Raw genomic sequence first — 26,345 nt, 5'->3', positions numbered from 1 at the left:
ACTGGTGAAGCTGAACTACATAAAATTTAAATTCTACAGAAAGGTTGTTATGGTCTGCTACTACCTTTTCTCCTCTCTTTTCTTGGTTATCTGCTTAAAATAATATACATCAACTCATAAAGAAAGAGACTAAGATTTCCCTAAACTCTAAGCCCTCATTCACTAATAACTCTTTAGTGTCAAAAGTGCCTGCATTCTAGGGAGTTTAAAGAAAGACAAATGAGAGGAATACTTATTCTAGTAGCTCTTTTATAGAAATTAAACAACTTATTGTGGGTTCATAAAGGTGCTCTATAGAGGTAGATCATGAAACCCTGTGCTTTATTAACAGACACAATATATATTTACTACACATATATGTGACTTAGAATCATCATTAATGGGAGTAAATAGGAGGTAACATCTTAGAGACAAACTTTAGAGAAAAATCTCCCCATTTCACTTTTGTTTTTTAACAGTAAATTTTTTTCTCCTTTAAACGAAAAATAAAAGGGTTTAACACAGGACTATGAATACAGAATCAATTAATAAGCATTATTAGTTGCTACCATCCAGGAGGAAAATATTTCAGTTATACATCGTATTAGTGTACATGTCTTCACAAGTAATATAGGGGCTATTAAAATACATAATAATCTTACTTTTGTGTTTTTCTCCTTTAGAAGAGCCTGGCTGAATAGTGGCATTTCCTGAAAGATGTTTGACTTGTTTACCACCTTCATCCTGATTCTTTCTCCTCCTTTTCTTTTGATTTAGGTCTTGTTCTAATGTCACCTGTTCTGAATCCTGTCCTGATAAAGTCAGAGACTGTTGTTCTTCTTCAACTGTCTGAGTATCCTTTTGAGATCCTCCTGTGTCTGAAATTTTAGTGCTCACAGACTCATCCAGATCATTGTTCACTCTTTCACTGGCAACTTTTTTCACTGAAAATAAGAGAAATTGTTATAAAAACAACCTGCAGAAAAATTCTTAAAGGTGGGCAAGACAAATATTTAGCAATGTCTGAGCAAAGATTTGAAGACAACCTAAAGTGTGCAACAGAGGATGACTGAATAAGTTATAATAAATTTATACTATAAAAATCCATGCAATAAATAATAATGAGGTTATATGTAGCAGTGTAAAAGATCTCAGAAAATACTGTTGCATAAAAAAATCAAGTTGCAGAACAATGTGCATAGTATGATCTCTTTTTTATTTAAGAAAAACAATTACATGTACTCTAAGACACATACGTAGGCATAGAAGAGTTTACCAATAATTATACCTAAGAAATCTAAAGAATTTGATTTGAGGGCAGGGTAGGAAAGAGTTTGAAAATTTTCTGTATCATTTGTTTTTAATGAACAATCTTATTGACAAATATTTTTAAGTAATTTCTAGTGCCTTTCCTTGAAGGGATACTAACAGTTAAGTGCATCAAAAGATGAAAATAATAAATTACTTTTACAAAAACAAAAAAGAGTATCCAAACCAAAAACAAACTTTACAACAACAGTATATCAGACATGGTCCCTAAAATTAACTAACCTTAAAAAATAATAAAATTCAATGTCATTTACTTTTATTCAAGAAAAGTCAAAATAAAATTTTAAAACTAAAAAAAAAATACTGGATTTATTCTTTATCAGAATAATAATCAGCAATTTTTAAACTCTGAGACTTATAATAAAATACCTGAAAAGTTCTCACATTAAATAAGATACAGTGACTGACTTATGCTATTACCCATTAACATAATAATCATACAATTACTGACAGAGTAATATAATTTAAATTTCTTAGGGCTACATATAGTAAGCAAAAAAAAAATTTCTACACAGAAATAACTTTGAAGTTAGTACTACTTTTAAAAAGATAGAGGCACTGTGCTCTAGAAGAAGTTCTAGACTGGCTCTGTACAGAAAGGAGTTAACATAGCAGGCCTCACTGCTCTCCTTTGAAGTGCCTGCTTAAAAGGTTGGCTCTTGGACTGTGTCTGAGAACTTGGGTTTGGGGAGAGTTCCCACTAGCCTGACAAAAGTGGCTCGCTAAACCTAAACTGTTTGTACAACTACTGAACAACTGCTTTCCTTCTGGGAATTTTTAATTCTGGTACACACCAGGCAGGTGTCTACATATGTGACCAGCCTCCAACAAAAACCCTGGGTGCTGAGTTTCTAACAAGCTTCCCTGGTAGACAGTTTTTTACATATCTCATCACTACTTGTTGCTGGAGAATTAAGCACAACCTGTATGACTCTACTGGGAAAGGATTCTTAGAAGCTTGCAACTGTTTTCCCTAGACTTCGACCTATGTGCCTTTTCCCTTTGCTGATTTTGCTCTGTATCCTCTCCTTACAATAAATCTCAGCTGTTAGTACAACTATATGCTGAATCCTGTGAATCTTAGCAAATAATCGAACCTGGGGGTGGTCTTGGGGTCCTCCAACACAGGCTCTCACAGTCCTAGGCTGAGTCCTGCCTCTGTCACCACTAACACTGTGAGACTTTAGGGGAAAATATGACTTAGGATCTCTGAGGCTATTTCTGAGTCATTAAAACAAAAGGAAAGGGGCTGGGATGTATAACTAATACATAAGGTTCCCTGTAGTTGCAAGATTCTTTAAATTATGTGGTTATAGCTAAACATTATCCTCATAGATCAGAGTTCAAATAGTTAAGAAAATAAAAGCCTAAAAATAGGAACACCCACATATAAGAATTTCCTACCTGGTACAAGTCAATATTAACCCTCAGAAATAAGCTGTGCTCGCTCAAACAATACAGTTTAGTTACAGGCCTGAAATATTAGAGTTCAATTTTTTTTTAATACCAGACTTTTGTTTCAGATTTGTTTTATAGAGGAAAATGACAGTAAGTAACCACACAAGACATCCCAAAATTCTAATGCTCCTTTATTAGCTACAACTATGTCCTAGATGCAAGAAAGATGTCAAATAGCCCAGTCATGCCAATTACAAAATTTAAAAGGGAGTTGCTGTTTGGGGCCAGATGACTGGGAGACCGAAGAAACATGAATTCCCTCCAATTGGATGCCCTGATGATCTCAACTACCTGAACTAGATATGAATGCTCTACGATTTGAGGGACAATATTGCAAGTCTATTACTATTAAGTAAAATAAACCACTTTCTTTTAAATAAATACCTTTTACATTTTTCCGTGATTTAGAGGACTTTTTCTCCTTTAAACTCTGATTTTTAACAGATTTTTGTTTTCTTTTCTCTTCTTCAGCAAGAACTTTCTGAAGCAAATGAGCAAAAAAATCGAAGTCAAAAGGGCGCTTTTCCTCTGTTTAAAAAAAAGAGAGAACCTTCAAGTTTTCATTTAAAAAAAGAAAAATAACTTAAATTTTTTTTCCTTAGGTATCATAACATCAAAAGCAAAAGGGCTTATTAGCAGAATAAACAACGCTAATCACTGTAGTAGAGTCATAACAGAACACCACTGACAATAAAAAGTAATACATTAGTTAAAAAAAAGCAACTACTGATACAAGCAATAATACAGGTGAATCTCACAAATAAGCTGAATGAAAGAAGCTAAACACTAAAAAGCACATACTATTTGATTCTATGAGTAAGATGTTCTAGAACAAGCTAAACTAATCTATCTATGATGATTCAAATGAAAACAGTGGTTGCCTGGGTCGGGATTAGCCGTGGAGACTGATGAGAAAGGGAAACAAGTGGCCATTCTGGAGTGATGAAAATGTCCCCCCCAAAAAAAACTTTAATGAAAAAGAATATAAAAATGAATATATGTATATATATGCATGATTGGGACACTGTGCTGTACACCAGAAATTGACACTTTGTAACTGACTGTACTTCAATAAAAAATTAAATTAAATTAAAAAAAAAGAAAAGAAAAGAAAATGTCCCATGTCTTGTTTTATGTGGTGGTTACACAGGTGTATTCTTCACCAAAATTCAAACTACAAATTACACTGTGCATAAATTGTAAATACACTTTTTTAAAAAGCTAGGATGACTAAGAAGTCCTCAAAAGCCTATCCATCACTTTATGTCCTCACTTAATTACAACCCTTTCACTATTAACTATGCTCTTTCAAATATTAGCAAAGAGGGAAGTTAATGAGTATTGATCAGGCCCACTCTCACTAAATACCCACTAACAGTATTATACCAGAAAGAGTAATCCATGAACAAACCAGAATGAATCCACTCCAGAAGTCAGATCCTTGCTTAAGCTCTACGTATACAAACAGTGAATGCAGACTAAGTGGTGCTCTATATACGTAAGCCCCAAGATTGTTTGGATTACAAGATAAGACAGCCTTAGAAAACGAGGTATATACCAAAACAAAAATAAACCAGATTCAGGAAACTAAGCCCAAACCTGAAATTCTTGAAAGCCCTGTTTTATCATGGACCCAGCATTTATCTGTTCTGACCGTCCACAAGAATGATTCTGAAAAACAGCACTCAATCCATAAAGATTCTCAGAAAAATTCAAGATATAAATTCCAAGAAAAATCATTAGGGTTTTTTTTTTTTCTTAACAACTTCCACTATAAAACACTGAACAGTGAATTTTAAAGATTCTATTATAATGGTCTTAACAATGGCTCCACACCCCATAAAGACTATTTATAGATTTATGGATTCTTTTCTTATTATAATGCATTAAACATAATGAAAAGTTTCAGGACCACTTCTCCAAAATGGAAAGGGTTCAGGATTACAGTATTTCAGAGCTTCCAGGAGCCATTCCTGGAAGTGGTTTTTCTGAGAACACAATACCACATTGATATCGGATGGGGTCCACCTTTGTGTCTATGCATAAAATAAATGTACCTGCTACACAATCTAAGTACCTCTCTTTAGAATTTTTTTCTAAGATCAGGACTGACTACAGCAAATGAAAAGTGAGTATGTTTATTAATCATAAAATGTTAATAATTATCTTCCAAACAAAGAACACAGGAACTACTTTAAACAGTACATTTAATTCTGTTTTTCTTTACAGATCCCTTGATGTCCTTCTCTGGACTTAAAAAAAAAAAAAAAAAAAAGCAATGTTAATTTGAATGAGGCTATTAGTTAAAGGTGGAAAGTTATACTTCATTCCTTCAATCCATAAATTCCTTCAGATCTAAATTCAAATGTCATCTCTTCAGACAGAACTTCCCTGAACACCCAATCTAAATATCCACACACCAACTCCTACTTTCTGCTTCTTAGAAATTAACCACTATCTGAAATTATCCTGAAATTATATTCTTTCTCCACCCAATTAGACTTAAAGCTCTAAAAGCAGGATTCTCATCTGCACTGTTCCCCATTATATCCTCAATGCCCGCAACAGTGACTAGCACACAGCAGGTGGTCTGTATTATTGACTGAGTGACAGACTGACCACGGTAAGGAATCATCTATAGTATAATATCTTCCAGAAACAATTAACTTTTTCAAAACAGTTCTCCCAGAACAAAGAGAGCTTAGAAGTGGTATCTTCAGTCCCTCTAATTTCCTGGACTCAGACCTCTGCTTACTTTCTTCTTGATGTTTCAGCTACTTCTTTACCTACAGATCTGTATCAAGTGCCAGATTTGAACTGATAAAGAGAAAAACTTCCAGTCCTACTCATCCCATGACAATATAAGGATAAAACAAATCTAAAACACACTGGAACCAAAGACAAAACATTGGTCATTTTGGGGGCTCTCCAAATGGTATGTTGTAAAAGAAGTCTTAATACTTACGGAATGCTTTGTCTATTCTCCATCCATTTGTTTTCTCCTCTCGTTTAAATTTATTCTGTTAACAAAAGAAAACAAAAAACCTATGGTAATTTTCTCCCATGTAACAAGTGAAAATTATGTTAAAAATATCAAAATGAAATTCTTTTAATAACATATGATTCTCTAATAAATAACATATCTTTGCTAACAGGTGAGTTACTTAAACCTTTAGCTTTTTAAAAATAGAGATGAAAGATTTATATGAGCTCTCTGATTCTCCTTATGATCAACAGCATGAATCAGCAATGGAAGCTAGATTTACAGAGGACAGGAAAAAAAAACAAAGTCAACTAGTGTAGAAACAGATCAAATTGTAATCAATTAAACTAAACAGTATTAACTCTTTAAAAACTAGTATATTTGTATCATATTAAACCTCTTACACTATGATTCTAATATGTTTTTAATGGCAAGGAGGGGAGACTGTAAAGAAACAAGCAAAATTTTGAAGCAGGCCAAGTTAATCTTTAGAATCTTCTTGATATTAAGGAACACCTTATGCTTTTCTGAGGACCAAAGAGTCCATTTCACTCCAGATTATCTCCTTTAAGATAGAGATGGTAAAGGTTTAAGGCTCAATGCATTCTAAGGACATTAGAAAGTCTGAGGGAATATACATACACATACACATCCTAGGAGAGGGAACAATCAACCAGTCTCTCCTTTCTTATCAGTTGCCTAAAAGCTTTCATTAAAAATACAAAAATCAAACATTTTATTGAGAAAAAAAGAGTGCTATCACACAAAGTAACTGCTTCATGGCCCCCCTCTTCCCTCCAAAAGAACCTAAGCACTAACTTGACTTTTAAAGCAATAACTTTCTTGCATCCTCTTACTGCTTAACATTCCAGGGTAACTCCTTAAGCTCTGTAGTTTAGCCTTGCTTATTATTTTAAAGCTTCATATGACTAACATCTTTCAATTTACAGATTACCCCTCTTTTCCACTCCTAAATTCTTTTTTTGTTCGTTTTGTATTGGGGGGAGGGGGCATGGAGATAATTAGATTTATTTATTTTTACAGGAGGTACTGGGGATTAAACCCAAGACCTTGTGTATGCTGAGCATGCACTCTGCCATTTGAGCTATACCCTCCCCCTCCTTTTTTCCTTTTCTTATCTTTCTTCATAATACTTGTTACCAAGTAATACAGAAGTTTTCAAGGATGATCATCTTTATCCCTTAAGAAATCATATTATTCTTTAAACAGTTCCTCAAAAGTTAACAAAAGTCACCTCCAAAAAAGTGATAGGCTACAATCACTAAATTAGACATCCTAAGAGAAATGCCAATAGGCTTTAGGCATTATTCAATTCTAAAACATGGCTACATCATATTTTACCTAATTGGGAATAGAATTTAGAACAATGTAAAACTTTTATGAAGAATGTATTGGTATTAGTTATTGAATTCAGACAGGAACCACTGTAGGCCAAATTCCACGATCATAAAATAAATCAATTAATTTCAACCTCTGGTCCTGACAAAGTATCTGGTTATGGGCTTATTCCACACATCCAATCTACCATAAATAACTTTAACACTGAACAAAATAAATGCATCGATTATTTTCAAGCATTGGACAATAGGCAGAGCAAGACTACAATCCTAAAACCCCAGAGAGAAAGGAAACAAAAGATGTACCAATGTTCATCCTTCTCTCTGCTTGGGTTAAATTTCCTAACCAATGAAGGAGAGATAAAGACCAGTTAGAGCACAGAGATCCCACTGAGCTGAGGAAGTCGAGAATCTTTAGGGGCAGGGTTCCACAGAGAAGAGAGCTATTTAAAGAAAAGCCTCACAAGCCTGGCAGAAGTATCCCATTGGTTGTTGGTCTACATCTGGGTTGCATATGCCCAGAGCATAAGGCGTGGAGAATTACTACTACAGGGACGGGAACAGAAAAAAGATACTAGAAGTCACATAACATAGTGAGATGACAGGGTTCTAGTCCACATGAATGGAAAAACTTTGATAACACTGAGACATTCACTTCAGACCAGAACAACCACCACTTAAAGACAGGGATGACAGCCTAAAGCAGCCTTTCTCAATCGAAGTTCTAGCATGAGAATTAAGCCCTAATGCCCTAAGGCATCTACTCCATGTAATAAATTACCTTCTTTTCCTATGCACCTACAGTGGGACTAATATGACCATCCTTGGAGAAATCAGAAAACAGTAACTGGAATTATTTTCTATAGTTCAGATGAGAAACCTAGAGTAAAGATCAATCTTAATAAAGCCTAAAACTAAGCCTTGACAGGAATAAGGAGAGTTGGCAATATATCAGCTGCCTTCTAGAACTAAACTCAACCCTCTTTAAGGGAAAAACAAGCAAGCAAACATAATCTAGGTATTGTGCAACACATCAGCCACAATGTCCAGCATGCAATAAAAAAAAAACACCACCACAAGACATGAGAAAAGGTAGGAAAATGAGACGCACAATCAGGGAAATGAAATAAAAAATATAATATCAGAAATGTAACAATCACTGAACGGGCTTAACAGCAGATTGAAGATAGCAGAAGACAGGGTAGTGAACTTGTAAACATGGTAACAGAAACTAACCAAATTGAAACGAAGAAAAAAGACTTGAGGGAGAAAAAAGACAGAGCTTTAATAATATTTAGTACAATGTCATGCAGACTGACACATGTAAGTGAGGCAACAGAAGTAGAGAACAAAGCAGAAAAAAATTTTTTAAAAACCCTTAAGCAAATCATAAACATACTGCTGAACACCAAAGTTAAAGAGAAAAATCTTGAAAATAGTCACAGAAAAACAATTTCACCAAATATGTGACTACATATTAAAGACTACAGTTACAGTTGACTCTTGAACAACATGAGTTTGAACTGTGTGGTTCCACTTACGCATAGGTTTTTTTCAATAATAAATACTATAGTACTACACAATCCGAGGTTGGTTGAATCTGTTTTAGAAGTGGGTAGATACAAATCAGAAAATGTAATACTGAGGTTAAAGAGATTATACTCAATTTAGAATTGAGAAATATTACATTACTTTTGGGGGGGGTGTAATTAGATAGATTTATTTACTTACCTACTTACTTATTTATTTATAAGAGGTACTAGGGGTTGAACCCAGGACCTTGTGCATGCTAAGCACACACTCTACCACTGAGCTATACCCTCCCCTCCTTACACTACTTTATGAGCTGTAAAGGATAGTTGTACCAAAAACACAGTAGTGGAAAAGGATGGAATGAGATTTCAATCAAAGGTTAAAAAGTAATACATTTTGGTCTCTTTTCAGTTAACAAATGTGATGGTTTTACTTTACCTTAATTTCTATCCTGGCTCTATGAGGAAAAAGTTGTCCGATCATAGAAAAGTCAGTTCCCACCATGCTGATGGCTAAAAAAAACATATCTGTTTCTGTAAAAATAAAGATTCAGAAAGATTGAGAATTAATCTCCTAAATATTTCAGAGGAAAAAGAAATCTTACATAAGTATATCTTTTGAGGTAAAAATAAATTTGACAGTTCTTAAGTTTTGGTTTTTTTTGTTTTTTTTTTTTTGTTATTTTGGTGGGATGAGGGAATTAGGTTTACTTATTTATCTATTCTTAGAGGAAGTACTGGGAATTGAACCCAGGATCTCATACATGCTAAGCATGTACTCTACCACTTCAGCTATTCCCTCCCCTCTGACAGTACTTAAGTTTTTTACTAAAGTCCAGTAAATCTTTAGACATAGAAATATATCTATGTACATGTACACAGACATATTTCAGTTTTCCTGCAAGGAACCTCATGGATATAAAAACACTTTTTTAAACTTATATACAGAAACATGGCTTAAGAAATTTGCATGTTCATACCAAAGTAGCAGGGATTTTTAAAAAGACATTCTGCCTATCTGGTCTTAAAGTGTCTTGAAGAAAACTGTCAGTCATGACGAGTATAATATTACTGCTAATGTAAGCAACTAAGACGTGCTAAGCAGTATGTGAAAGAAAGTAGCTAGAAAACACATAAGAAACTGCTAACAGAAGTAACCTCAAGAGAAGAGAACTGGGGAAGTCAGAGAAAGAAATCTTCCTTTTTGTTCTACATTATTCTGTTGTGTTTAAATTTTTCCTCAAAACAAGCTGTATTATTTTTATAATAAAAAATAAGCAGTAAGCAACAGCATGCAAAAGTAATATATATTTTTTAAACTGTGTACTTACTACCATTAAAAGCTGTATTATACAATACTGAGGTAGAACATTTTTGTGAGCATTAAAAATATTATTAATTTTTCATTAAAATACTTATTGTACAAAGATTACAAACATGTAAAGTACCTGTTGTACAGAGATTTGACAGAGAGGAATATTTCAGCTAAAATGACCATAATGCTAACTCCTAAAAAGACTTCTAAGATAAAGTCAGACGTGTGGTAGAGGGGATGGGAAAGGTGCCCAAAAAATTATCTAGAGAGAAAACATGGCAGTTTGCTGGGGTTTTTTAACCTGATTTAATTCAGAAACAGAGAAAATAATTTATTTCATTTCAAATAAATAATACACAAAATTTAAAATGAAAAGTAGTTACCTTTATTTGACCACGGTTTAGAGTAGTAATTTTTCCTAAAACTGGAATATGTAGTTGTAGAACCACGCTCAAATATGGGGTCATTTTCCTCAACAACACAAGGGCCTTTTGTCCTTAAAACTTCTACAGTTAAACTGAAAGAAACATATTTTTAAACAGATCTACACTAAAAACAAGCAAGGAAACAAACAGTAAATGAGATTTTAGTAGTTATATTTTGAAATTTACCATAGCAAAGTCGTATCAAAACCATAATACACATCTGAGGTATGCATATTTTCCAAGAATCTGCTAATTTTCACTTAAACTATGATTTCCATGGAATAAAAATAAATGCCAACTTTTTTTCCCCCAAAATCCTTAATAGCAATATAAAATTTACAAAATGTCTTTGGGCCAGCCACCTAAAACATTCTTTGTTTTTTTTACTGATTTCTGTATGTCTCCTATATTTAATATACATTATTTTATCATGCAAAACCCCTGAACACGAAACAGTTAAATAAGCTTTCAACAATTTAATGACCAGTAAAATCATCTTCACAAAATAGTGGAACACAATATGCAAAAACAATTATTATTAATAGTATTAAATTTTTGTTTATCATAAAACTTACATGCTATGATTTGTAATTAATTAAACTGTCAGACTTTCCACCCCTCCTTTTTATCTCCTTATTAATTTATTTTCTGTTTTAAAATATACTCATTGGAAAGACAACTAAATTTCACAATGCCAAATTTGAGAAAGTTAATGTTATACTAAGAAATTAAGCCAGAAAGTCAATAAAACCTCACCATTAAAACTATCATAAAATATGTTAAAATTACATTTCATTGTATCTTCAATAGTTATCATCACATGCCAGAATACAGTATTAGTTCATAATGTGAAGGTTGAATACCGACATCAAGACTGAGTCAATCTTTGGCGGAGGAGGGTATATAGCTCAGTGGTAGAGTGCCTGCTTAGTGTGTCCAAGAGTCCTGGGTTCAATCCCAGTACCTCCACTAAAAAATAAATAAACCTAATTACCTCCTCCCACTAAAAAAAAAAAAAAAAAAAAAAAAAAAAAGAACAGGAAATAATCTCAAAATTCAGGATGCTTATTAAAGAGAAAAAAGTCTGAGTCAATCTTGAAAATCTATCCGCAGTGGAGGACAGCATGTGATTAGGTCAACAGCTCATTTTAATTACCAATAAAGTCAGTAAAACAGTAGTAGGTTAGTGGGTGGCAGATCAGCAGTACCATCTTCTCATATAAAGGACAGCATTATAAAAATTGCAAAAAAATTATAAATGAATCTAACCTACCTATTTACAACACACATTATACAAATATAAACATCAGAGTCTAAATGACAATGACAAATACAGAAACTTAATCTCCCTCAGTAGACAGAGCACATTTGTTCTCATAAAACCACAATCTCCCTCTCTTTTTTCAAACTTACCTCTCTTCATCCAAAATAATAGAACCATCTTCTGCCACTTTTACTCGAGGAACCAGCAACGGCCCATCATCCATCTCTTCTTCTACTTCGACATTATCTTCACCATCAGGAGTACTCTTACCTTCCTGCCTACCAAATGTAAAGACAGGTTAGTTCATACAAAAATGTTCCCTCAGGATCAGGGACTTGTAAAATAAATTATTGCAAATTCAACCTTCTAGCTATTTCTTACTTTCCCTATAACCTAACTGAAAATATTCTGTGTTGTTAAGGACGTAGTTACAAGATTTTCTCTAATTTAATCTAGCAGCATTTAGTAAGAGGCTTTACTCTCTCTGAAAATAAAGAGAAATAAATGTTCATCTTTTCTATCTCAGTAAGGTTATGAGTAAATCATCCAGATATTATGGAATTAACAAAAATAACCCTTATAGTTATACACCATTAGTTTTCAGATCATTTTATAATCTCTTCAGAATAACCCTTGGGGGTTAGTTTTTCATATCCATTTGAGGCTTGGAGAAGATAAATTAGTCTTGCTCTAGATTACACAACAGCAAGGATAGATTAAGCAGCCAAATACAGTTTTCCAAATATTGACTCCAAATTCCATATACTTTCCATTCAATTACAGTCTCCTTAAGGTCTTATTGAAGGAAACATAACCTATAAATCTATAAAAAACATAACTTACTTCTAAATCTTGAGAGTTCTACTTTAAAACAATGTGGATTCTAAGCAAAACAGTAATCATTAATGATTGTTACTTGTGACAACCAGAAATGTCAGAAGTGATAAGCAGAAAATTCCAATGTTTCTGCTAATTTTCCACAATCCCTACTTTGAATTACAAAGCTACAATAACCTCCTAAGAGGTCTCTTGGAGGGATTTCTTGGGAACAGAATAATATATATAACAGTGAAGGTATGCACACAAAAAGACACTCTCTAATGGGATCAAAACTATACCTCTTGCAGGACAGTGTATACAGAATGCTTTAAAAGGGAAAAAAAAAGGAAAGAAAGAAGAAAGGTAAAAGGGGAAAGTAAAGAAAATGAAAGGGAAAAGAAAAAATGTTTGCTTGGATAGACATAGACTAGAACTAAAATGATACATTAAAAATTTGGGAACATTTGTTGCCTCCAGGGAGAGCTACTAGACAGAATTGGAAGACTTTTCTCAGTACACTTTTGTTCCTTTTGTATTTTGTATTTATTCTAAAACAAAACTCTTAAATTCTAAAAGCTTTAACTTAAAATCGTAATACTGACTTACATATGTAAGACACAAATAGTGTGGGGATTTCATATTGACTCAAATCAGGCAGTAACTTCCATTCTTGTCATGATTCTATTTAAAAATTCTATCACATGTAATCTAACTAAAACAGGAGGCATAATTTGATTCCATTAAAAAAAAATGTACCCATAACAGAATATATTCAAAACAGATGAGATGCTTACTCTCTGGTCTGGACTGGTGTCAACGATTTTTCAGTTTTCTTTTCTTGCTCCAGTGAAGAACTATTATTAAACACAGTAACAAAATACTTCTTAATAAATAAGTCATCTACATTTTGTCAGTTTTACCTCAGACAATTCTATCTGATGCAAGCAGCAAATAGTTTTAATTTGTAATTTTTTTTTATAACATACTACTACTATTAATGATGGTGGGTCCAACAGTCAATTTTTCATTTAAAAACTTTGGTCATCATTATTAATAATTTGTTAGGCCCTAAGTAGAGAACACTCTTACTCTCTAATCCCAAGGCATGAAGCAACCTAGGGGGCCTGTTTCCAACTCCTAGATGTCAAACAACTCAAAACCTAAGTTTCTGGTCCTTCCCTCAACTAGGCCAAAGATCTGGTACACCTGATAAAGGCTACCTTGAAAATATGTCACTACTCCTACGTTCATTTGCTAAACCACCAACAACACAACAATGAGGAGATTTATTATAAACTCTCTGCCTCCCCAGGCTAAGTCTGATTAAAGAAACTTGAGAGTAGGGGTATAGCTCAGTGATAGAGTGTGTACTTAGCACCACAAGGTCCTGGGTTCAATCCCCAGTACCTCTGTAAAAAAATTTTTTTAGAGGATTTGTTATTCAAATGCCGCCATATTTAATTAAGAGGTAGGGTATAAAAATTAAATCATCCCTTTAGATCACAATATAGCATATAAGAAAATGTAAGAAATAAAAATTGCCATCTTGATTTTTAATCTTATTTTTAATCTCAGAGGTAAAGGGCATCACTTACCATCCCAAGAAAGCAGTTACTTGAAACAGCCCTAGTTTTTAAAAGGGCATCATATGAGCTGTAACTGCACTCTGAAAGTGATACTTAAGTCACTACATACTCAAAGAAAGTAAAATAGAAATAAAGTTTACTTACGTCATTGGATTGTTATCTGGCAGGTAATATATGAAGTCTCTCATAGTCATTTTTGAACGATCTGGTGGCCCCTGACTTTCATTTATGGCGTATTTGTTTTTCCACTGCTTCTAGATACACAAGCACACACAGATACATTTAAATTTTATAACTATAGAAGAATTTTAGATGTATATATTTAAGTATACAGCCCACTGCTGCATTCGTTGCAAGTGCTTGAAAATTATTCCTACTACACTTATGTCTAATTTTAAGGAAAAATTTTATATACTGAATATTTAAAAATTATAGCATATTAATGAATTTTAAAACTAAAATGACTGAGACTGCCTAAAAGCTCAATGTATAAAATCATGCTTGCTGATACTAACTACAATAGTTCAGTGAGAATTTATACGTACAGTTTTTATTTGCCCTGTAGTGAACTGGAATTCCATGTATTTTATGAAATTCTTGAAGCAAATGTTTAATTTTTAATTCCCCAAAATAAATCTAATTAAGCAGATTCTATAGAACACTTTTAGAGGCAGATTTTAGGGGCTATGGATTCAAATCCCATATCCTCAACTGCTGTTTGACACAAAGCAAATAACCTCTCTGAGCTTATTTCCTCCTGTATAAAATAGTGATATCCACTTCACACAGTTCAGATATTTAAATAAGACAATTAATACAAAGCACCAAGTGCCCTCTTCTTAATTAAAAGGGGACATTTTATAATTAATAAGAGCTGACATTTGTTGAGTTCTTATTATTTGCTAGACACCAACCTAAATACACTTTACACAAATGAACTCACTCTTCACAATCTTCCAATGAGGTGAATGCTATTATCAGTCTATTTTACAGACGAGGAAATAGACATAGATGATTAACTAAATTGTTCAAAGTCACATAGTAAGTAAGGGATGAATCTAGGATCCCTTAGTCTAAGATAAAGTATCAAATTCCAGAGCTTGCATGTTTTACTACTGTTACAATGCCCTCTTCAGAAAAACAATCTTCAAGATTAAAAAGAATGTAGTGTGGAGAGTATAGCTCAACTGGTAGAGCGCATGCTTTAGCATGCATGAGGTCCTGGATTCAATCCCTAATACCTCCTCTAAGAATAAATAAACCTAATTACCTCCCCAAACGAAAAAAAAGACTAAAAAGAACATAGACTGCACTGTAAGTATACACACATTTTCCCCATTTATTACACTCTATATTGACAATTGAGAAAACATTAGCAATTCATTTTGCACAACTACATTTATGTTAATTCAAATGACTATAACTCATGTCAACAAGATATCCTCAAAAAAATCTGAAGGCTTAGTTTATAAATATGCTTGTATGTGTATCCATCCGTGTGTGTGTGAGCATGCACATAAGATGTCCCTTTTGTGGCTTATGTCAAAAACAATGAAAGACATTGATGAATCAAATGTATAAAAATTAATACTGTGGAAAAAATAAGGTTATCAACTCCACAGTGCTTCTTAATCATTCTGTTAACAAAAGGTGATATTCTTACTAACATGAGGAATGTTATTTGGTTTTGTTTCCCTCATCAAAATGCTACAGATGCTTATTTTTCCTCCAAATGATCCCTGACTAACATAAAAACAAAAATCTACCAGGCAACAGTCAAAATTCTGAATTTTCTACCGTACCTTCTCTTTTCTCAATTCTTCTTTTAACATTTCTCTCAGTTTCTGGGCTTTATATATTCGGTATCTGTCTGAGCATGGCTGTTTCTCTTTTGTTGGAACAGGGTTTGGCTGTGGAGCTTCTTGATTAACTGTAGATAAAGGATGAGGTTCTGAAGGAACACTGATACCAGGCTTAACCAAACTAGAAGTACTTGATACTCGCTTTCTTCTCTGTGAGACAGTAGAGGAAGATTTACTGGATTCTTCAACATCATTTCCACCATCAGTCTTTTCATCACTGTTGAAATTTAAAAAGGAAAAATAAAAGGACAAGTGGATCTTCTTTTCGATATTCTAGTTTTAAAAACTAGTCTGGCAAAAGTGGATCAATGACTTGAACAGAGGCTACAATAAAATGTTTGTTTAGTAAATTAAAAAATGGAAATTCTAATGAAGACTGATGATCCTTTTCAAACTTTAAATCCCTAAGACATTATATATAGCACATAATTTTATGCTCATGCTAGTCCCTTAAAAAAAAAAAAAAACAACCCAGAGGGAAAAACCCCTAAGTTTCAAAACAAACCTTAATTAGCCTAATTTGAATTACTAGATAACTAACAGGCTTTTTCTTCTGATAGCTTAAAAAAATTTTTTTTATTGAAGTATAGTTGATTTACAATATTATATTAGTTTTGGGTGTACAGCCCAGTGATTCAGTATTTTTAAAGGTTGAAAGGCATTAAATGAGAGTTGTTTCTTAAAATTAAGTTTATATTCCACATTGACACCCCCTAAACTGATCTGAATTATTGGCATTATACTTTAATTATCAACTTGGGATCAGTCAAACCAAACATACAAAATTTTAAATCTCTGAAATACTTGTATTGCAGTATTTGAAGATAATTCATATGGCTGCATTAATCAAACAAAATTCTGTTTGAGGCAGAAGTCACTTAACTTTTGTCAGATATAACAGCTTATTCACTATCAAAATAAAGTCTTCACTCAAAACAAGTACTCAGTCACTCCAATTACATGTTAGAGATAAAGGATTGGATATAAATATTTCAGTAATGGCCTCAAGGCAAATGAAGAACTAATAAGTCCAGAATTAAAAGTAGTCAAATTTTTTCATGTTATGATAATTTTACATAAAAGTGGAAAATGCCTAAACCTACAGAATAACCTTTCCAAAAAGTATCCAATTTAAATTCTTATCTCAGCTCTTATATGTGATACATGTGCTATTTACATTTCACCCAATTAATGTGAATGCACAAGGTCAGAATACATACCCTACATTTTTACAATTAACAAAGACCCACCAAAAAAGAAGATAAACAAATGTCAACTATAAAAAAGCCATATCCTTAAGCTTAAATGTCTCAAAACTACAGGCTAATTTATTAATATCAATAATCATGGACTCTTATGTAGTTAACAGGATCTCTGTGAACTTTATTAACAGTAACTGGTATTTGAATCTCCACTGTTGGGAGAAATTTTGAAACAAATTCATGTAACAAACTTAGAAATCACCAAGCATCACTAAGCTATCAAAATACTACCCTAAACCCAGCACGAGTTGAGCCCAACAGGAGAAGTTAAGCTAAAAAATAAAGGAATAAGGGGGAGAGGGTATAGCTCAAGGGGTAGAGCGCATGCTCAGCATGCCGAAGACCCTGAGTTCAATTCTCAGCACCTCAATTAAAAATAAATAAATAAACCTAATTACCTCCCCACCCAAAAAACAAACAAAAACAGAAAGGAATAAAATCCTGTCACAGTATATGAAGAATTTATGCCATCTCACTGTCATTTAATAGGGTTGGTTTTTCATTGGTTTCCTACATTTATAGTATAAAAACAGAAGTCATTATTAGCTTAACATGTCTTAACTTTAATTACTTTGCTCCATAACCTTTAAACATAAAGGTAATTATTCTGCCCTGTCCTGTGCAAGGAGGTTTATATCAGTTATCTCTAACCTCCACAGTAACTCTCCGAAGTAGGTAATATTATCCTCATTTTGCAGATGAGTAAACTCTGCCTGGGCAAAGCCCATAATTGTTAAATTAAGTAGGAGAATCCTGAATCCAAATGTGGAACATGACACATGCTTCTCGGTTCAGAAAACATGGTCACCATACTTAAAGGGGCAAACTCTCAAGTCAAAATAAGTAACCAGACCTCCTTTCCATTGACATAAATCAGCAGAATCCAAGTAACACTGCTCTTCTTTTAAAATTAAACGTTTTTAAGATTAAAAAAAAAAAAACTACTTACCCTCCAAAGTACTCCAAAAGAATGAAAACTGCGGTAATCAAAATTCTCTAATGAATAATACCACGTGTGGATATTCTTCACTTCCTGACTGTTATACCTGGATTCCTCCCACTACCGCTTGAAGACCCCCTCCCCGAGAATCTACACACTGTAACACATCCACACTTGTCACAACCTGTGGTCAGCGAGACCAACTGTAGTTTGCAACGTGTTCCTCGGCCTCAACTGCCAGGCTTAGTGCAAGCGAGGGAATACTTCCACGGAAAAGTTCATTTGCTCAGCTTCCAGGTGACATGCCGGGAGAGGCGGGACAGATGAAAATGCTCCCCTCTGCAAACACTTACCTGCTCTTGGGAGTCTTTTCTTGGGGCTCCGCTTCCCCGAAACCCACTGGGGGCACATCTGTGGACTCCGCTGGCTTCGGGGCAGGGGCCGCTGTAGGCTCTGGCGGCCTGGGAGCCTCCTGTTCACGCTGGGGATTGGAGGCGGTGGAGCCTCTGGCGCCAGCTCCAGGCCTGACATTCGGCTTCACGCTTAGGCGTGCCCTGCGGAACATGGCGGAGCCAGGGGGCCCGGGGAGGCGGCCCCACGGCCGCTTTCAGCCCCGAGCCCCGGCCGCTGCCTGGAGAGGGGTTTAGGAACTACGCCCTTTCCACAAAGCCCACACCACCAGCCCAGCCGGCAGCTACCGCAGTTTCACGCCCCCGCCACCACCACCTGCGTCGTCCCGCCGCCGCCTCTTCTTCATGACCCTGCTACAGTAATAGCTAATTTTCTCGCTATACCTTGCTCCCCCGCCGTCAGAGGGCGCCGGAACTGGTTGCGTCATCCTCCAGCGCCACGGAATGACGTAAGACGCACAGCGCCCGGAGCCATGGTAACTGTAAGCCACGGAGCCTGGGTTACCTGGGAACCGGAAATTGAGATGCAAGGCTGTGTGTTTTCCCTCTCCAGGGGTCCCTAGAAGTTATTCAAAAAAGGAGATAGTCCATTGGCCCAAACTTTTACGAGAACTATTAAAATCGCTTTTGTTTTTAGAGGGTCCTGTAGAGGAGTGCCTGTTTATCAGCACATCCCCAAGACTTACTTAAAAATTCTAAATTGAGTAGAACATAGATTTGAAATTCAGATGTGAAGAAACTGGTAATACTTAACTTCTAAAAGGGGAACTGGGCTTCTGGTAAGTATATCTTAGGAAGAGGAACATTTACTGTATATCCTTGTGTACTTTTTAATGTGAATGTAATACCTGTTCAAAAATTATTGTAGTTAAAATTTTGTAAATTAATTTGAGCATTCTTAATCTGCTTCAGGAGGGAGCAATAAACAAGGCATTCTGGGTGGGCGAGGAAAAATTCAACAAATGAATTTAATAATTTAAGAATTATTAAATGCCATGAAAGAAATGTAAAGGATAATATGACAGAGGTTAATGAGAGGCTGGTTTACTTTATGCAGGATAATTAGGGAAGGCCTCTATGATGAGAGGGAAAATGTCCAGAGATGCAGCTGGCTCTACAGATTATGAGCAAGTGTTTGAACCGGCAATACACGTCCCCTGACTCATGGAAAACAAAGGCCTGACTTCCTTCTTGAAAGGGGAAGAAAATTCTACAAGAACATCCTGCTATATTAATAACAAAATGTCAAAGGAATAAAACACTGAATTGATTGAAGAGATTGCTAGGTCATCCAGAAGGAGAAAGAAGAGGAATAGGTATTTTTGAGAGTAGGAAAGCAAGGCTGAAAGCACAGAAGAGAGAAGAGATTCTGTTAAAACTGGAAAGGAAATAGAGGTCTGTGGGCTCCTAGTACTATGGAGAGGCAACAGGACCTCAAAACAAATCTAAAGAAGCTTAAGAACTTGACAAAAATAACCCCTGCTGAAACTATCTCAGAAAACTTGGAGCTACTGCCAGAACCCTGTATCTCTGGACAGCATATTCTGGTATAGACTGAAGACACAAGGCCTTTCCCAAAATGTTTTGTTCCACCTATGAGTCTATGGTGTTCCCACAATTTTGCAGGTAAAGAAGTAAATAATGACTGAGATTTAATGTCCTATTAGTAAAGGGATGAGAACAGAATCAGATTTAATTTTATTATTAAATATAAAATCATGAGTTTTTTTTTACACACTCAAGTTTTTAAAGTCTTGATGGTATAATTTTTTAAAATTGTTTTGTATGGGGGGAGGTAATTAGATTTGTTTATTCACTTTTAGAGGAGGTACAGTAGATTGAACCCAGGCCCTCGTGCATGCTAAGCATGTGCTCTACCACTTGAGCTATACCCTCCCCTGGCATCATAGTTATTTAAAAAAATCTCTAGTTTTCTCTGGCAGACACACCCAACGTTTCTTGTATACATGGTATACGTCATGTGAATCCCTATAACTTAGAAAGTATATTTTCAGCCATAAAGAAAAAGCTCAATTAGACTCATAAGACCACACATAGAAACAACTCTACCACTTACCTTCAATCCCAAATTCCTTCTCTCCTTTCCTTAGATGGTCTCTTTATAAAGAGCCTGGCCAGAAAGTCAATCTTTTCCCCTGCTCAAGTTACTCCAGAAGAGATTCACTAAGTGGAAACAGACCTGGGCTACAAGTAGTGTTGAGGAATAGGGGTAGGGCATAGGGAAAACATGTTGAGTGCTATCCTATGCAGGATACTTAGCACTTCAAATATATTAATTCAGTTAATGACAGAGGTACAATTACCTCCCCATTTTACTGGTCAGGAAGATTTAATGCAATGAAATAACACTCCCAAGTTCACACACCTACTCATTGGTAGAGCTGGGCTTTCAACCCACGCATGTCACCTCCAGAACCCTCAAGTAATTTTTATTAGGTAAAAGAATTGTTGAAGGTTGGTTGTATATACTTGGGGGTTCATTATAGTATTTTTTACACTTCTGCGTATGTTTGAAATCTTCCAAAGCACAGCCTTAAAAAAAATAGGATAATTTTAGGGTGTCCAGACTAATGTCCTCTACACATTTCTCAGTTTGTAATATTTAACAGAACAGATGAAGGAAACAAGTACCATGCGTCTTCATGCTTCTGTTTCTAGCAATGGTTGATGTTCCACAGCTGTTAAGGTTCTTCTGGGCTATTCTTAGTTTGTGGTAAGACTGCATTCCCTACCCTTCTCTCCCCATCACACAATCCAAGCACAGAGCCACAAAACTCGAGTACCTCAAGTACTGTCAACTGTGACAAGGGCACTGGGATGAAATGGGAGTCCACTTTATTTTTTTATTTTTAGTGGAGGAGACAAGTAGGTTTATTTATTTATTTTTAATAAAGGTAGTGGGGATTGAACCCAAGACCTCATGCATGCTAAGCATACACTCTACCACTTGAGCTATATCATCTACTCAAGAGTCTGTCTTAAGTGTGAATCTCACTTCTTACAGTCCCTACTAGTAGTTGCTTCTGGTCTGAGTCTCAGTCGCCTCTTTCGTACAATGAGAACAGTGAAGCCTACCTTGCAGGCCTGGTACGTGAATAAAGAAGGAAAACATGTAAAGGGCCAACGCTGCCTTTCAGAGATAACCCTCAATCTGTTCTGTTCGCCTCCTTCCCTTCCCGCCTCTACAACTGGATGAAAGAAAGCTAACGTTCTTTGTCGAAAAGTTAGATATTGTAGAGTTTAACGTCTTTACCAAAATATGGGCGCTGATCAAGCCCCAGTGCCCTGAACACGGGAGGAAAATCCACACACGCCCTACCCCTCTAAGACACGGGACCTGCTTTCTAGACTCTACATGCGTGGCAGAAGGACCCCATGCGCGGGTTAGCTGCAAAGCGAGGGCTCCAACTGAGGACCGCCCCGCCTTCCCAGCCGCACATGCGCAGTTGCTCTCCGGCCACGCCGGCGGCTGTTGTCGGGTCTCCGTGGGCGGGGCCGTCCACCAAGCCCAGAAGTATCTTGCTGGAGGGCCCCACCGGCTCAACCTTCCAGACCTGCGTTAGGGGCCGCCGCTGACCGCTGAAGGAATTCATTGCTTTTCCGAGTCGCTCTCTTCCAGGCTTGGTCAGGTGGTCAGCATGGCCCGTGAGTGTGTGCACCCGGGGGGAAAGCGGCGGGGAGCGCTGGGCGAGGAAGTCTAGCTCCGAGGCGCGGCGGCCGGGGAGGCGGGGGTGCTGGCTGGTGAAACCCCTTCGGTCGGGCGCGGCGGGGACCCGATTTGCAGGCAGCGGAGGGAGAAGGACGGTTGGCTCCGGTCTAGCCTGAAAGGTCGGGCAGGTGCCTGTCCATCGGTTACGAGTTTACACCGTAAAAAACACCTCCCTGGGGGTGAGGTTTGTGGAGATGGAAGCCCCGGAAGGGGTCGTGTTCTGGAGGTAGTTTATAGCTGGTAGTTAATACTCAAAGTCCTGAGGCCTAATGACGGGGAGCTCTAAGTCTCCTCCCTTGTTCTTTTGTTTGGCCCTCACAGGTAATGTTTTACGAGCATATGTATTTGCTCGCTTAACAGTTGAATTATGATGGGCCAACTTGTGCAAGGTGTGATCTGCTATTCATCTATCTTTCTCTCTCCACCCACACCCCTCAAAAGGCAAAACTTGTTTTGGAATATTGGCCCATATAGACAGACAATTGGAATGCCTGTGTTAAAGGATCTGGTATTTATAGCCAGTGAACCCCTTGACTGGTATAATACTCTTAAGACCTTAAGTGTTTACCTTTAAGCTTCCTCCTTGTCACCAGATCAGGGAACACTACTCAGTGCAGCATTCTGCTAGCTTCTCTCTTAAAAAGCAAACTTCAGATGCATTTAAATGTGAGCCTTACAATGGAGTTATCAACTTGGGGGATGGGAAAATAGCATGACTGTTTCTCTTTGTAGGTGGAAATCAACGAGAACTTGCCCGCCGGAAAAACATGAAGAAATCCCAGGAAATTAGTAAGGGAAAAAGAAAAGAAGATAGCTTGACTACCTCTCAGAGAAAACAGAGGTAAGTGATACTAAAGAAATTCTCGAGTCACAGAAGTTTTCACTTTGGAGAATAGAAACCATTTTTAAATCCTTAGTAGAACTAGGCCTAACCTACAGAAAGGGGTAACAACTGAGTATCTGTTGTGTGCCTCGCACAGTAAAACTTCGTGACATAGTCATTATCCCAACTCATGGATGAAGAATTTAAAGCTCTTAAGCTATAATTGGTGTTGCAGAAAATCTCATACCTCTCCACCATAACCATAAGCACTTCATTAACTTCCATGTGCAAAGAAAGCATTGTTAGGTGCAAAGGATAAATATTTTCAAAGCAGATATCCTACCCATTCTAGTCTGGATGACAGACCACCAATTACATTGATAACTGTCTGAAAGAGACACAAAAAACATATATAACTATTGACTTCTGAAGATCCATTGGGTTGGAGGGAATATAGGTGCACAGCCTTGATACATGACTATATGTGACAAATAATACAAACCTGCTACAGAAATACTTTGAGACTGAAGCTTAAGTTTAAAAAAAAAAAAAACATTCAGGGGTGGAGGGTTTAGCTCAGTGGTAGAGTGTGCGCTTAGCATGCACGAGGTCCTGGGTTCAATCCCCAGTACCTCTATTAAAATAAATAAATAAACCTAATTACCACCCTCCACAAAAAAATTCATGTTTCTAAAAAACAAAGGTAGCCAAATTTAATTTTATTCTAAAATCAAGTTTTGTTGTCGGTATAAAAGTTGGTCAGGTAAATAACTGACTGCACGTGCTTCAGTATGGCTTTTCTGTGGTCCTCAAGCCTGGCTTCACATTAGAACCACCTGGGAAACCTTGACATCTGCTCAAGCCTGGGCCCTACACCCAGTCCAGATTTAATTGGTCTAGGGTAGGGGATTAAAAGGTGCACTAAGTAAATTTTATTGCACCTAAGTTAAACCTGACTTAAAAAGCTCCCCAGGTGATTCTGATGTTCAGTCAGAGTTTAATGAGGTTGAAGCCCTTATCACTTCACACTATCTTTTTATGATGTTTATTTTTAAAGTAATAAGCTTTGCTTTGAATTAGTTTACTTTCATTGGAGTAGAAGTGAACAGATCAGTAACCATGAAACAGTATTTTTACTGGGAAACCTACCGTAGCTTGCCTCAGTAATCATTGTTTAATGAATACCTACTCCTTATAAAGCTCTGTGCTAGGTACTGTGTATGTATTATCTCTATTCATCCACAATCCTAAAAAGTGGTATTAGCCCCAGTGCATACAATAAGAGACTAAGGCTCTGAATTTGAGTAACATTGCTAAGGTCATACAGCAAGCACAGCAGAGTTTGGTTACAAACAGAAAAGTAACTATCACTGTTTTTTTCCGGGATACCTCATTTCTTGGTAGCTTTCGTCTTCTTCCTTTCTTCTCATTCCTTGTTTTTACTGTTAGCTTTGCATAAATGTCTTACTGATATGGACAGAGCTGCTCATCCTGAATTAAAATATAATACCAAATATACACAATAACAGCATAGGAAAGAGCCTCGACTTTGAAATTAGACCTTGCTTTTTATGTGATGTGTGGCAAATTACTTAGCTCTAAGCCTTTAACTTTTTTTTTTAAACTCTTAAACATAGGGACAATAACTCAAAATTGTTGTGGGACTTAATCCAGAGCCAGTAAAGTGCCTGGCACATAGTAGGTGTTGAACACATAACCATTTAATTTATTTTTTAATATGGGCTCATGGACCGTCCGGCCCAGGTAGTCTGGTTTGTAGCTCACAGTAAGTGGAGGTTCAGCCAGAGACACAAAAGATTAAGAAAATGCCCCAAAGATCCTGCTTTTCTTTGATATAATCCATTTTTCATCACTAAATATTGGGGTTTTGGCTCGTAAGAAACTGAACTGCTTCACAACATCTGTGTCCTAATCCTAGGTACCAGTTAGGATATCTAGACTTCTTAAATGCCCCTTCTTCCAGCAAAAAATTTATAATGAATTAACTTTGTTGACAACCAAGAGTAATTACCATTATTCCAGCACATGTATCTACCTAGTGTCAGAACAGCCCTGATATGTATTACTCTAATTTTGAAAGGGCTTGGAGGTTATTTGCCCAAAGTCATAACAACAGTAGAGTTGGTATTCAAAATAAGATCCGACTTCAAAGCCATTTCATTCTTTGCCTTCCCATTCTATCTCCATCCATGAAAATGGAAAGACATTAAAGTTATATCTTTTCAGTTGTCTTCTAATATACTGAATAGGTTATTATAGAAATCAAGTGGCAACATAAAATCAGTTTTTCTGTAACAACTTACAGCCTTTTCCCCCCTTATAGGGATTCTGAGATCATGCAACAAAAGCAGAAGGCAGCCAATGAGAAGAAGTCTATGCAGACAAGACAAAAATGATGACTGACTATTTGGAAAACCTGGGTGCTACTGCTAACTAGGTTTATAATAAGCTCTATGATCAAGATTTTGTAGAGTGAACAGTCAGTACATATGTTATATCCTTACAAAACTATTTTAAACTTTACCTTTCAGCCTGACTTAGTATGATGTTTTAGAACCATTCTTCAAAGAATAAAACACTAACCATGCATGTGACATTGGTGAACATTTTCTTTTATCAGCAGTGAGCATTTATATAATTAGAGAGGTAATATGATCAGATAACAAGATCTATATAAATCTAGAATCTTTGTCATAAACTTTGTTGAAGTATATCTTTAAATTTAACTTTATTGTATCATTGAATTTAAGACACATTTATCTAATTTTGCTTTGCAATCAACTGGTTTGCTTGAAGAATTTGCGAAAGGTAGTACAAACCATCTAGAATAGCAACTAAATGAACATAAACTAAATAAGGTCTCAGTAAGAGTTCTACTTACAGCTTTAAAATTTTCTGGAATAAGTGCCTTTTTAAAATAGACTTAATTTTTTTAGACCATATTAGGGTCACAAAAAAATTTAGATTTCTCATGTACCCCTGGCCCTACTCATGCATAGCTTCCCCATAATGAACATACCCAACCAGAGTGGTACTTTTGTTGTAATTGATGAACCGACATTAACACATCATTATCACCCCAAAGTACTTAGTTTACATTAGGATTCACTCTGTGGGTTCTGAGTGCCTTTTTTCAGATATGTTAATGTTTGGTTTTTTTAATTGAAGTATAATTGACTTACAATATTAGTTTCAGGTGTACCATATAGTGATTTGATTTTTCTTTTTGATTTGATGTTTTTATACATT

At 35.9% G+C, this 26,345-nt stretch overlaps 3 protein-coding genes across 16 annotated transcripts in view; 2 read left to right on the top strand and 1 right to left on the bottom strand.

The window, feature by feature from the left end:
* Positions 1-18,992, bottom strand: part of BDP1 (B double prime 1, subunit of RNA polymerase III transcription initiation factor IIIB) — a 67,662-nt gene extending 48,670 nt beyond the window's left edge. For 2 of the 5 annotated variants that reach the window (XR_004317417.1, XR_004317418.1), the window contains exons 1-10: positions 18,466-18,992; positions 15,851-16,127; positions 14,193-14,302; positions 13,257-13,316; positions 11,793-11,921; positions 10,338-10,471; positions 9,079-9,173; positions 5,732-5,786; positions 3,151-3,294; positions 642-923 (exon numbers count right to left, since the gene is read on the bottom strand). Coding sequence is in view for 3 of the 5 variants with exons in the window: in XM_032473788.1 (XP_032329679.1) it covers positions 642-923; positions 3,151-3,294; positions 5,732-5,786; positions 9,079-9,173; positions 10,338-10,471; positions 11,793-11,921; positions 13,257-13,316; positions 14,193-14,302; positions 15,851-16,127; positions 18,466-18,677 (1,498 nt within the window). In the remaining 2 variants the exon portion in view is untranslated. The remainder of the gene's footprint in view (positions 1-641; positions 924-3,150; positions 3,295-5,731; positions 5,787-9,078; positions 9,174-10,337; positions 10,472-11,792; positions 11,922-13,256; positions 13,317-14,192; positions 14,303-15,850; positions 16,128-18,465) is intronic. The other 3 variants (XM_032473788.1, XM_032473798.1, XM_014559709.2) reach the window with 3 other exon arrangements.
* Positions 18,993-21,994: 3,002 nt separating this feature from the next.
* Positions 21,995-25,690, top strand: SERF1A (small EDRK-rich factor 1A). Its single transcript, XM_006185199.3, has 3 exons — positions 21,995-22,188; positions 22,985-23,093; positions 25,420-25,690. Exons 1-3 carry the CDS (start codon positions 22,182-22,184, stop codon positions 25,490-25,492), a joined length of 189 nt encoding a protein of 62 aa, XP_006185261.1. The 5' UTR covers positions 21,995-22,181; the 3' UTR covers positions 25,493-25,690.
* The window catches only part of LOC102506396 (survival motor neuron protein), a 58,142-nt gene continuing 54,781 nt past the window's right edge, over positions 22,985-26,345 (top strand). For all 10 annotated transcript variants that reach the window (XR_004317454.1, XR_004317479.1, XR_004317468.1 and 7 more), the window contains exon 1: positions 22,985-23,093. The gene's annotated coding sequence lies outside the window, so the exon portion shown is untranslated. The remainder of the gene's footprint in view (positions 23,094-26,345) is intronic.

The sequence above is a fragment of the Camelus ferus genome, chromosome 3 (genome assembly GCF_009834535.1).
Source record: "Camelus ferus isolate YT-003-E chromosome 3, BCGSAC_Cfer_1.0, whole genome shotgun sequence".
Classification (NCBI taxonomy): domain Eukaryota; kingdom Metazoa; phylum Chordata; class Mammalia; order Artiodactyla; family Camelidae; genus Camelus; species Camelus ferus.
This window is presented reverse-complemented; position numbering and strand designations above follow the sequence as displayed.

Coding starts and splice junctions, on each gene's coding strand:
- SERF1A (XM_006185199.3), top strand. Junction 23,094..25,419: donor ACCTCTCAGAGAAAACAGAG/GTAAGTGATACT, acceptor CCCCCCTTATAG/GGATTCTGAGATCATGCAAC.